We start from the raw sequence: 12,500 nt of genomic DNA, 5'->3' as shown, positions 1-12,500 counted from the left end.
TAAAACCGACACCACGGCTAGCAGCTCGATGCTCACACGCTCACCCTGACAGGAATCTACACCGTGAAGATTCTCCATACATGCTGCTCTGACCCAGGGTACCTGCAGGGTCAAAGATCATGTGAAACATTCTTAGGTCATTCTCATGAGTGCAGGTGCAGGGCAGACCTTTTTCTTTCTCTCTTTCACAGGATTTAATGGGTAACATCTGTAGCACATGCTCGTTACGTACAAGTCAGTTGTTTATAAATGTATGCTGACCGTCACAGTCATGTCCTCCTAAAGCTGTTCTGAACTTGTTGACCTCACAGTTAGCTTATGGGTAAACATTGCTAGCGAGACGGTTAACAAGTAATGAGTCTTTTGTGTTAGAAATGTAGCATAACTGTTTGTCTTTGTTCAGTAATATTTATTTTATGAGTCATATAATGTGTGTATGGTATTAATGTTACATGATGCTGTGATTTCCAGAGAGTTAGCGGTTGAGAGTGTGTGAGGTTCTGTCCTGTGTGTGTGTGTGTGCGGTGTTCTCTGGAAGCAGAGGTTCTTCCGTTTCCCGGTTGTGATTGCGCAGTGCGTCTCAAATTCTGGAAATGTTTCATGGAGTTTCAGAATGATGATGTGGGTGATGAAGGTCTGTGCTGTACAGGTGACCATCATCTTATCTGGAATAAGAAAAAGGACGAGAGAAAGAGAGAGGGTTTGATGTGTCTGATGTGTGGGTTTGTTCACTCAACCACTGATGTGCTCAACTGCTTCTCTCTCGGAAAATACCTGAGAAAATTCCACACCTTGAGCACTCCCACTTCTGGAAACTCAGTCCTGCTCTGATCTGAACATCCTGTGTGTGTGTGTGTGTGTGTGTGTGTGTGTGTGTTTTCTACTGACTTCTTCCAGGCAAATAATCATCCTTCCCATTAACCAGAGAGTGTGATGTTTGGTTCAGTCAGCGTATGTGTTTCTCTTTTTCTGTCTTTCATATTTGTCTTTCTCTTCATTTATCTTAGAAATCTTTATCTTTATATGTCTTTCCTCTCTCTCTCTCTCTCTCTCTCTCTCTCTCTCTCTCTCTCTCTCTCTCTCTCTCTCTTTCTCACACACAGCTGACTGTCTCTTATCTCTTTGTCTATCTTTCTGTCTAGCTCTTTCTGTTTGTCTTTGTCTTTCCTTCTTAGACTTTTTTCTCTGTTGTTTGGTGTGTGTGTGTGTGTGTGTGTGTGTGTGTGTGTGTGTGTGTGTTGCGAAATCTGATTTGTGTGAATTTAAAACTCCCCTGCACCCTCTGAGTGAATGTTTCATTTCTGCACAGAGGGAAGTTTGTGTGTGTGTGTGTGTGTGTGTGTGTGTGTGTGTGGAGATGACAAGTTCCTGCATGTTTTAAGACTCCCTCCCTGCTGGGTGGAATTTGGGTCGCTCAGGCTTGGCATTTAGGAAGTGCTAGGCTGAAGTGTGTGTGTGTGTGTGTGGCAGATCATCATGGCAGCTATACATTAAGTGTACACATAGCTGTTTTGTAGATCAGACTCTGGGTTTAAGGTCTGATGTGAAGGACGATGGACAGGGAGCTGAGCTGTTTGGAGGAACGGAGGAACCTGTATGGAGAGCTTATATTCATGTTGTCCACATACTGATATAAAACTAGAAGGTTGAAGACCACTAGAAGAACTTGTGTTATGTGATAAAGAGAAATATCAGCTGGGTTTATATTTTAAATAGAGTTCAGAAGAGAGCTAGCAACAGGTTAGCATTGTTTGTAAGATCGTGAGCATGGTTCAGATTCTGGAGGCCACGTGGGATTTTTCAGAGAGATGAACAACAGAGCTGGAATCTCAACACACAGACCGAGACTGGAGCCAAACATTACATAAACCTCCTCCTCTTTCTCTCTGTGTGGACTCTTTAGTGTACTTAGTGCTGTGCTCTGATGTGTGTGAGAGAGAAGAAGAGCTGTGTGTGTTGCTATTGTTGTGTAGTGTAATGGGGTTTTTATCCCTCAGTTCAGTGTCGTCTTATTTTCCTTGTGAGATGTGTGTGTTTTTCTTATACACACGCACACACACACACACACACACACACACACACACACACACACACACACACACACTCGTCCTCCTCAGCAGCAGTGTGTCTGTCTCTCACTGAGCTGTGTTTGTTAGTGTATGTGATTGGAAACCTAACAGCATGAACGTGACACAGCTGACAGAGATTTATAACCTCTCAATCTCTCTCTCTCTCTCTCTCTCTCTCTCTCTCTCTCTCTCTCTTTGTATTTAAACTGCATCCATCCATGTGAATGGTCAGTCGAGCAAAAGCGAGAACAAAAGCACTGTGTGTGGTGCGCTTCTAGGAAAATAATCAACCCTGACAATCAGTTTTTCCTTCCTAACAGCACTCTCTCTCTCTCTCTCTCTCTCTCTCTCTCTGTCTCTCTCTCTCCACGTGTTTCATTCCTCTTATACTAACACTTGTATTTGTTTTACTCAAAGCGTTGTACTTTTTATCTGTTTTAGGGCTGAATCGAATCCTCTGGTAATTAAAAAGAATAAAAAATAATCTCTAATGATGTTCCTCGATGATTTGTTTATTACTGACTCCTTCCCTAAAAGTTCATTATAACGTTGTTACAGAAAACCTCACTTTGTATTAATATTATTGATTATTACGAGTGGAGCATCTGCTGTACTCGTCCCGGTGGACTGGCCGTTACTATAGCAACCTTACTGTATCAGAAGGATTGTTTTTTTTAGTATGCAAAAGACAGAACTGATTAGTGACTATCTCTCTCTCTCTCTCTCTCTCTCTCTCTCTCTCTCTCTCTCTCAACAGAGATGTAGTGTGTGTTCTGCAGTGTGAGACTCTGATGCCTCATCATGCTGCTACTCCTGCTGTTTGTCCTACAGCCTAATGCCAATGCACAGATAGACCCAGGTTAGATATCTCTCTCTCTCACACACACACACACACACAATAGATGTTAATTTGACTCCCTGTGTGATCTCTTGACCTCTGTATGACCCTCAGTATTGTGTCGCTACCCTCTTGGCATGGAGGATGGCAGAATCAAAAATGATGACATTACAGCCTCTAGCGAATGGTACAAAACGACCGGGCCGCAGTACGCCAGGTACAGAAACACTCACACTCATGCACTCATACTGCTGCAGGTCACTGTTTCTTTCTCTTTCTCTCTCTATCTGTCCCACAGTTTCTCTCTGTTTGCCTGTTTCTATCTCACTCTCCTCTCACTCTCTTTTCCTTTCCCCCACGTGTCCCTCCCTCTTTGTGTGGATGAGAGATGAGTGTAAGACGATATGTTGTTTTGTTCTTTGTGAGTGTGTTCTGTTTTTAAAGATAAGGTTTTAGGTTTTTTTCTTTGTTGCTTTTATGACTCTTTCTTCCTCTCTTTTTCTCTCCCTCTGTTCTGTATCATCTCTCTGGCCTTTTATGGTGCAATGTCAGGGATGCAGAGTTAAATATTTTTTTGAAAACTTTTTTTTTTTAAAGTTCTCTTTCTCTCTCTCTTTCTCTCTCTCACTCTGTCTGTCTGTTCCTTTGGGTCAGGCTAAACAGAGAGGAAGGTGATGGAGCCTGGTGTCCTGCCGGTCAGCTGCATCCATCTGATGTCCAGTACCTGCAGCTGGACCTCCGGCAGCTTACCTTCCTCACAGTAGTGGCCACACAGGGCCGATACGCCCGGAGCTCGGGTAACGAGTTCGCCCGCAAATACCGCCTCACCTACAGCCGAGACGGCCATCGCTGGATCTCCTGGAAGAACCGCTTCGGCAATGAGGTGCACAGACCAGGGGCTTTACTCAGTGCAGCATCTAACCTTAACATCATCATAAACACACACACCACACATTTCTCGCTTACCTGGCTCAGGTGTGTCTGTAAAATCATATAAATATATCAGGTATTCTGAATATTTTTACAATACCACATGTGAAGTGTTAAGCATTATATTTAGGAAAACATCTCCAATTAGACTGGTGGGTGTGGCCTGATATTCTAATGAGAGTTTTCGTACGCAGATCATCATGGCGAACGTGAACACGTACGAGTCGGTGGTGAAAGACCTCCATCCACCCGTCATCACACGCTTCCTCCGCCTCATCCCTGTCACAGACGCCATTCACACCGTCTGCATGCGCATCGAGCTGTTCGGCTGCCCCTGGCAAGGTACACACACACACACACACACACACATAAAAAACCCAATGTAGCACATGTTTAGGGTTTAACTCCTGGTGTCTGTGTGCTTACAGACGGGTTAACAGCGTACAGCGCTCCTGAGGGCCACACCATGATGGCTCCTGGATACCCCATCACCCCCCTCAACGATTCCACCTACGATGGAGTTCAGGAGCGCAGGTACAGCCTCAGCTTTACACTGTACTGTAGCGTAGTGTTGTGTAAGTCACCCATGCTCGTGTCTGTGTGTGTGTGTGTGTGTGTGTCTGTGTGTCTGTGTGTGTGTGTGTGTGTGTGTGTGTGTCTGTGTGTGTGTGTGTGTGTGTGTGTGTCTGTGTGTGTGTGTGTGTGTGTGTGTGTGTGTGTGTGTGTGTGTCTGTGTGTGTGTGTGTGTGTCTGTGTGTGTGTGTGTGTGTGTGTGTCCTGCCATGTCCTGCTTTTACTGTCTACTTTATTTCAAGAACAATGAAGCTAATCTAAACTAAACACTAATCCTTCAACACTACAGCTGAGTGTTTCCCCCTCTCTCTGTCTTTCTCCTCTCTCTGTCTCTTTATCTCACACACATGTTGTGACTTACATGTCCTTTCTTTCATTGCACTTCCTTTCTCTGTCTCTCTTCCTTCACTTTGTTTTTTTAACTCCCTCCATCGCCCTGCTCTTAGTCTCCAGCTCCATTTATCTTTCATACTTCACTTTTTTTACATTCCTTCAACACTTTTTTCTCCTTGTTTGTCTCCCAATCTTTCCCATTTACCTTCTTTCTTTCTTTCTTTCTTTCTTTCTTTCTTTCTTTCTTTCTTTCTTCTTTCTTTCTTTCTTTCTTTCTTTCACCCAGTGTACAGTGCTAAGCCTGTAAGTGTGTGATGTAAGTACAGTATTATAGCTGCACCATGGTCAGATCTTCTGTTATAGAAAATGAATCAGCTTCACCTGACCAATCAGATTCCACAAGCTGCTCGAGACATATTGAAGCAGTTTAGTGCTGCAGCTATCGATTATTTTACTAATCAAGTATTCTAATGATTATTCCATCAATTTATAGACATCAGATAATAAATACTTTTTCTTTATTAAAAAACTAAATAAAATCTCTTTCTCTCTCTCTCTCATCTCTCTCTCTCTCTCTCTCATCTCTCTCTCTCTCTCTCTCTATCTCTCTCTCTCTCACTCTCTCTCTCTCTCTCTCTCTATCTCACTCTCTCACTCTCTCTCTCTCTATCTCTCTCTCTCTCTCTCTCTCTCTATCTCACTCTCTCTCTCTCTCTCTCTCTCTCTATCTCACTTTCTCTCTCTCTCTCTCTCTCTCTCTCTAGGAGGGTGCTGGGTGGTCTGGGACAGCTGACAGACGGTGTAATGGGTCTGGATGATTTCTCTCAGACGCGTCAGTACATGCCATGGCCTGGTTATGACTACGTGGGCTGGAGGAACGACTCTCTCGGACCCGGCTACATTGAGATGGAGTTTCAGTTTGACAGGCAGAGGAACTTCACCTCCATGAAGGTTAGGAGATGAAGAGTTTATTTGCCCCAGAAAGGGCTAGATCTCTGATAGTTGTTCAGGATCTTAAGTTTCTGTTTTTTTTTTGTTTTTTTTTTGCAGGTGCACAGCAACAACATGTTCACGCGTGGTGTTAAGGTCTTCTCGTCCGTAATGTGTGTGTTTAAGCACCGGCTCATCTCTCAGTGGGAGCAGGAGGCTGTGGAGTTTCACACGGTTCTGGATGACCGGAACCCGAGCGCTCGGTACGTCACCGTGCCTCTGGAGCGACGAGCGGCCACGGCAATCCGCTGCAGGTTCTACTTCGCAGACACCTGGATGATGTTCAGTGAGATCTCCTTCCAGTCTGGTATGTGAATGAACACCATCAGATAGCTCACCTGTCCCTCAGCATGTTGGATTTCTCACTTTTTGCCTCTCCTATGGTTACATGTGAATCGTGCATCACAGCGATCCTCACCCTGCCCACCCAGAGGCCCCCGGTGATGACATCACTGCCGTCTGAGATACCGAGTCGGGCGCCGACTACAGTTACATCAGCTACAGGTACGCTGTGTCATGGTGAATTGTACAGCCTGGCCACGCCCTTCCACACCCTCATTTCTGATTTAGACCTGTCCACACATAACTCTCAGTGAAACTTACTCTGCTCCGTTGTGTGTGTGTGTGTATGTGTGTGTGTGTGTTACAGATGCTAGCACAGTAACGTCCAAGCCCCACCTACCTGAACAGAGCAACACATCTGTCTTAATTGGCTGTTTGGTCACCATCATCCTCCTGCTTGTAGTGATCATCTTCCTCATTCTGTGGTGGCAGTATGTGTGCAAAGTCCTAGAGAAGGTGTTTATCGTGTGTGTGTGTGTGTGTGTGTAAAGAGAAAGAGAATGAGTGCTATTTCACTACTTCTCTAATACATATAATAATAATAATAATCATAATAAGAGGAAGAAGAAGTAATTACAGGACAGGAATGAAATGTGTTGATGTTCAGAAAGTAAAACACTCATGCTTTTTATTTTTCTCTCTCTCTCGCTGTGTCTCTTTCTCTTCCCCTTTCTTTGGCTCTCTCACCCTCCTCTCTTTTCTGTCATATCTTTCTATCCCTCCTTCTTGTTGTTGTTCCCTTTGTTTTTTTTTATCTGTCTAACTTTTATTCTATTTCTCTCTGACATAAACACACACACACTCACACACACACACACACACAAACACACACACTTCTTGTCTGTAGGGTCCGAGGCGGATCCTGGATGAGGAGGTGATGGTGAATTTGCCTTGCAGCAGTGACTCTCCTCAGTCGCCCCCTTTGGACTCTCTGGACTCTCCGTATGAGAGAGTGTTTCTGCTGGACACACGCACACACACTCCAGAACACACCGAGCTTAGAGCCAAAGACCTGGGTAAACACACAGACACACACAGACACATTTTCCACACTTCCTTGTTCTTCTTTATAGCTGCTTCCCGTTTTTGCCCTCTGTCTGAGGCTGAGGTTCTTCTTGGAAAACCTTTTGCATGATTTTTTCCATCTTTCTCTTCCTGTCTTGTTTTTTCAGCGCTGTTTCTTCCTCCTCTGCCCTCTAACCCTTACACTCGGTCTTCCTGTTTTCTGATCTTCACCTGACCTTTCGTTACCATGACGATGACCCCTGCTGGGTAAGCTGGTTGCTTTTCTGATTTCTTCCCCACTGATGGTTTTATTACAGTCAGTTTGGAATAACACTTTTTCTGTTGGTTTAGATTTGGACTTTTATAGGTGGTCTTTCTCTCTCTAGATTGTGGTGGTGGTTATGCCGAGCCAGACATTACTCAGTGTACTCATCACCAGAGTCTCCAGTCCAGCGTTCCTCACTACGCCGAGACCCTGATAGTCAAGCTGCAGGGTGTTACCGGCGGCAACACATACGCCATCCCCGCCCTCACCGCAGACTCTCTAACACGCAAAGACATCACTGCCCCCGAATTTCCAAGGGAATGCCTCATCTTCCGGGAGAAACTGGGGGAGGGGCAGTTTGGAGAGGTGGGCATGTTGTACAGTTTTATATGGTGTTCACTCTGTGTGGGTAAAGTGTGGGAGTGTGTGTAATGTGTGTGTGTGTGTGTGTGTGTGTGTGTGTGTGTGTGTGTGTGTGTGTGTGTGTGTGTAGGTGCACCTGTGTGAAGCGGAGGGTCTGGTGGAGTTTTTAGAAGAGGACGCTCCTCCATTATCTGATGGCGAGAGCTCCGTCCTAGTGGCAGTGAAACAGCTCCGAGCCGACGCCACCATTAATGCCAGGTCTCTATACTACTTCCTGTTGGTGTTTGTTATGATGGTTTTAATTGACTCCACCTACATGTAGGTGTTTGACTCCATTCCATATGGGTGTTTGACTCTGTGTTGGTGTTTGACTTTGTGTTGGTGTTTGACTCTGTGTTGGTGTTTAACTACATGTAGGTGTTTGACTCTGTGTTGGTGTTTGACTTTGTGTTGGTGTTTGACTCTGTGTTGGTGTTTAACTACATGTAGGTGTTTGACTCCGTGTTGGTGTTTGAGTCTGTGTTGGTGTTTGACTCTGTGTTGGTGTTTAACTACATGTAGGTGTTTGACTCCGTGTTGGTGTTTGACTCCGTGTTGGTGTTTGACTTTGTGTTGGTGTTTGACTCTGTGTTGGTGTTTAACTACATGTAGGTGTTTGACTCCGTGTTGGTGTTTGACTTTGTGTTGGTGTTTGACTCTGTGTTAATGTTTAACTACATGTAGGTGTTTGTGTTGGTGTTTGACTCGGTGTTGGTGTTTGACTCCGTGTTTTGCCCCTCCATTAGGAACGACTTCTTGAAGGAGATAAAGATCATGTCGCGCCTGAACGACCCGAACATCATCCGCCTGCTGTGTGTGTGTGTGCACTCGGACCCTCTGTGCATGGTGACAGAGTACATGGAGAATGGAGACCTCAACATGTTCCTCTCTCAGAGAGAGATTGAGAGCACTCTCACCCATGCCAACAACATCCCCTCTGTAAGGTACATCTCTCTTTATCTGTCCAGCTGTCTGTCTTAGTCCATGTGTCCATCACTCCATCTCTCTCTATCACTAAATCACTCATTTATATCTTCAGTCTTTTTTTGTGTGTGTGATGAATATCTGTGTGTGTGGCATCGCAGTATGGCAGACCTGTTGCACATGGCTGTTCAAATAGCATCGGGGATGAACTACCTGGCATCTCTGAACTTTGTGCACCGGGACCTGGCCACGAGGAACTGCCTCCTGGACCGACAGCTCACCATCAAGATCTCAGACTTCGGCATGAGCAGGAACCTGTACAGCAGCGACTACTACAGAATCCAGGGCCGAGCCGTGCTGCCTATACGCTGGATGGCCTGGGAGAGTATCCTGCTGGTGCGTTACCGTGTGTGTGTGTGTGTGTGTGTGTGTGTGTGTGTGTGTGTAGCTGTAACAGGATGGCAGGAATATGTTCGGATACTGAGATGTAGGTGTACTATTGTTACAGTACAGCAATAAACTTGTGTGTGTGTGTGTGTGTGTGCAGGGTAAGTTCACCACGACGAGTGACGTGTGGGCGTTTGGTGTGACTCTGTGGGAGATCTTCACTCTGTGTACAGAGCAGCCCTACAGTCTACTGACGGACGAGCAGGTCATCGAGAACAGTGGCGAGTTCTTCCGGAACCAGGGGAGACAGGTACACACACACACACACACACACACACTGGTCTAGTCTGGTATACTTTAATACATAAAAGTTAGGATGTGTAATTTTGTCAGTATCATTTTTTCTCTGTCTCTCACAGATCTACCTGTCCTCTCCCCCGCTGTGCCCCACCCCTCTGTATGAGCTAATGATACGTTGCTGGAGGCGTGACATCAGAGATCGTCCCTCCTTCAACAGCCTGCACCAGGCGTTACGGCTCCACTCTCCTCGCTCCTGACTGAGATACGCTCCACCCGGTCAGCTCTGACCCTGAGCCTGACCCAACCAATCAGCTCTGACTCTGAGCCTGACCCAACCAATCAGCTCTGACCCTGACCTAGCCAATCAGCTCTGACTCTGAGCCTGACCCAACCAATCAGCTCTGACCCTGACCTAGCCAATCAGCTCTGACTCTGAGCCTGACCCAACATTCAGCTCTGATTGTGAGCCTGCAGTCTTTCTCCCCAGAGGAGACCCTGAAACTGGAAGGCCATGATGTAGCAGTGGTGGAGTAGAGGATCAGAGACAATGGTAATGATGATGATGATGTCATTTTGAAACTCTTTTTTCTGGGGTTTAGTCCTGGAGCACTTGTTAGCATGAAGCTAATCATAAATGAGCATGTTTGCATCACAGACTGATGCAGGGACCTGGGACCTGGTGGGACTCGGGGTGTGGGTGAACCTCCAGTCTGTAGACACTTGAGACGTTTTTTTTTTTTTCGTTTTTTATTTCTTCTGTGTTTATTTTCTTTTGTGTTTGTTTTTATATTTGAAGAGATTTTTCATACCCTGTCCGTGTGAGATGTCGTGTCTCTGAGCCTACTGTACACCCACGGCCTTAAAGACACACTTCAGCCCAGGATGAAATGTACACAGCCGTGTAAGTGTGTGTGAGAGTGTGTGTGATGGTGCAGGTGTGTAGGTTGTTCAGTACTGAACTGGGGGCTGTAGAGGCTTCCTTTACTTATTAACCTCAAACTGCAAGTCCTGGCTGATCAGGGGAATTGTGTACACTTCATTTTCTGCTGAAATGCCCCTTTAAGGAACTAACTGGAGGAGTGTGTGTGTGTGTGTGTGTGTGTGTGCGCGCCCTGTGGTCCCTCATCGCTCAGCACTACTGCCTATTGTCTTTGTTTTATGTGTGTGTGTGTGTATATGTGCACTCCCTCCCCACACTGGAGTTATGAATGAATTCTGACTATAATGTGGATGTTTTGTGTGTGTGTGTGTGTGTGTGTGTGTGTAGTTTTCTGTATATGAATGTTCTACAGGTTCATTCGAGAGAGCAGAACTACTGTCATGACTAAACAAGTGAAGCGCTTTCCTGAGAGAGAGAGAGAGAGAGAGAGAGAGAGTATCCATCTCTTCTTCGTCTGCAGTATTGTATTTGTCCTATACGTTGGGGTGCCAGCACTTTTCCCCACAGCATCTGCAGTCCTCTGAGTTGTGTTTCTGATGTGTCTGATAATAAAGAATTGAAAATGCACACCATTAACCCTGTAACACACCTCAAGCAGTGCATTGGTATAAAGATAAGTGCTTTTGCTCCTGAACCTCCTGAACACCTTGGATGGATCTCCAACACGAGGAGTGTAGGATCCAAGTCCCCATGTCCTATTTCTGTTTCTCATTCTCTCTCTCTCTCTCTCTCTCTCCCTCTCTCTCTCTCCCTCCCTCCGTGTGTGCACAACTTCTCCTTCCCTCTGTCTCTGTCTGTAGTGTGTTAGGTGTTTCTCCACTTCCTGTGTGGTTCAGCTGCTCATGGGTCTGGCTCTCAGTAGGTTCAGCAGGATCTCCTGTGTGTGTGTGTGTGTGTGAACAAGGAGAGTAAACTGCCACTGTATGTGTGTGTGAGTGTGTGGCGTGTACATAAGCAGAACAGATGTGTGTAATATATACAGGGGTGAAGGAGGACGTGTTGTGGCCTAACGTTTTTGTCAGAGCTTTTCTTCTGCTCCTGTTTTTTTTTGTTTTTTGTTTTTTTTCATTTTTTCATTTTATGAATTAAATATCACCTTTAACGCCACCGTTGTGTCCTGCACCGGTTTTCTCGTTCTAACTTTCTTACTTTCTAAGCATATTTCTGAAAGTTTAAGTGTCCAGTGTCAGGGCTTTGTAAGCTCTACATCTTCAGAACTGTTCTCCACATGACCTGGATGTAGGACCTGGAGATGATCCGGATTATTCGTGTTACAACACGATCTATCGATTTCCCATCAGCCACTGCTACCACCTGATCACTAAAGGCCTGGTCGAAAGAGCTCACCAGGAGCTGGACTGGTTCCTACTAACATTCTGCTCATGATGTTGCTACAAATAAAGTTTACCTGATCCTCAGTAATAAAATCATATTTAGTTAAAAATCCACCTGCATGTGATTAAAATGCTTTTAGAAAATCGAAACAATCTAAAAGTAAAGGTTCAGCTGCTGAGAATGACGTGTGGAAGTGAGGGACTGGTGAAGAAACCAGAACTGATGTAATATTTCTCATCATTCGATTATTATTCAGGTCTTATTTCACTGAACAAGATCTAGCAGCAGAATAATACAAGTCCAAACACTGAACTATACAATTATATACACAACTACACACTTGTGCCTCATGGGACGTCCTGCAGATGAAGTCTCAGGACCGGGACAGGGGACAGGGGCACCTGGATGATGGTGACCTTCACCCTGTTCCTGCTGTGAGCTCAGGGTCAGATGTGTTAGACACTGCAGGTATTTATGATGTTTGCCATATGATTCTCCCATTTCTCCTTTTGGTTCTGTATTTGTATCAGTGGCTGAGGCTCAGAAAACACTGCCTTTGTTTTCTTTCTTTCTTTATTTGAACATTTGGACAGTTTCACACGTGTGATTTGTTTTGTGCTGCCAGACACACTGCTGCTTTCATTAAGGAAAGGTTAGTGTGTGTGTGTGTGTGTGTGAGAGTGTGTGTCGTTTAAACGACTCAGTAAACAGCGCATAAGATCCTGGAGATGATACTGACTCATGAGTCGAGTCGTGTCACGTGACGAAAGGCATGTTTGGGATGCCGATGCGGGTCACGTGACAGCAGGCTGTGGGACGTGGAGCAGCGCGAGCAGGCTGAGAGGAGGAGGGGGATGTCGGTAAGAT

The 12,500-nt window shown here is 45.4% G+C and overlaps 2 protein-coding genes across 5 annotated transcripts in view; both read left to right on the top strand.

Annotated features, from left to right (window-relative positions):
- ddr2l (discoidin domain receptor family, member 2, like) overlaps window positions 1-11,405 on the top strand; it is a 13,106-nt gene extending 1,701 nt beyond the window's left edge. For 3 of the 4 annotated variants that reach the window (XM_046841430.1, XM_046841432.1, XM_046841431.1), the window contains exons 2-17: window positions 2,827-2,928; window positions 3,022-3,124; window positions 3,562-3,790; window positions 4,032-4,179; window positions 4,266-4,371; window positions 5,508-5,694; window positions 5,794-6,040; window positions 6,142-6,237; window positions 6,383-6,531; window positions 6,923-7,091; window positions 7,467-7,711; window positions 7,839-7,966; window positions 8,494-8,691; window positions 8,833-9,067; window positions 9,219-9,368; window positions 9,478-11,405. In XM_046841430.1, coding sequence (XP_046697386.1) covers window positions 2,871-2,928; window positions 3,022-3,124; window positions 3,562-3,790; window positions 4,032-4,179; window positions 4,266-4,371; window positions 5,508-5,694; window positions 5,794-6,040; window positions 6,142-6,237; window positions 6,383-6,531; window positions 6,923-7,091; window positions 7,467-7,711; window positions 7,839-7,966; window positions 8,494-8,691; window positions 8,833-9,067; window positions 9,219-9,368; window positions 9,478-9,615 — 2,586 coding nt within the window. In that variant the 5' untranslated portion in view covers window positions 2,827-2,870 and the 3' untranslated portion in view covers window positions 9,616-11,405. The remainder of the gene's footprint in view (window positions 1-2,826; window positions 2,929-3,021; window positions 3,125-3,561; window positions 3,791-4,031; window positions 4,180-4,265; window positions 4,372-5,507; window positions 5,695-5,793; window positions 6,041-6,141; window positions 6,238-6,382; window positions 6,532-6,922; window positions 7,092-7,466; window positions 7,712-7,838; window positions 7,967-8,493; window positions 8,692-8,832; window positions 9,068-9,218; window positions 9,369-9,477) is intronic. The other variant, XR_006924677.1, reaches the window with a different exon arrangement.
- Window positions 11,406-12,421: 1,016 nt separating this feature from the next.
- The window catches only part of pheta1 (PH domain containing endocytic trafficking adaptor 1), a 3,551-nt gene continuing 3,472 nt past the window's right edge, over window positions 12,422-12,500 (top strand). Inside the window, exon 1 of the mRNA XM_046841436.1 lies at window positions 12,422-12,493. The gene's annotated coding sequence lies outside the window, so the exon portion shown is untranslated. The remainder of the gene's footprint in view (window positions 12,494-12,500) is intronic.

This window comes from Silurus meridionalis, chromosome 27 (genome assembly GCF_014805685.1).
Source record: "Silurus meridionalis isolate SWU-2019-XX chromosome 27, ASM1480568v1, whole genome shotgun sequence".
Lineage (NCBI taxonomy): Eukaryota > Metazoa > Chordata > Actinopteri > Siluriformes > Siluridae > Silurus > Silurus meridionalis.
The sequence above is the reverse complement of the archived record's forward strand: the minus strand, read 5'-3'. Positions and strand labels throughout refer to the sequence as shown.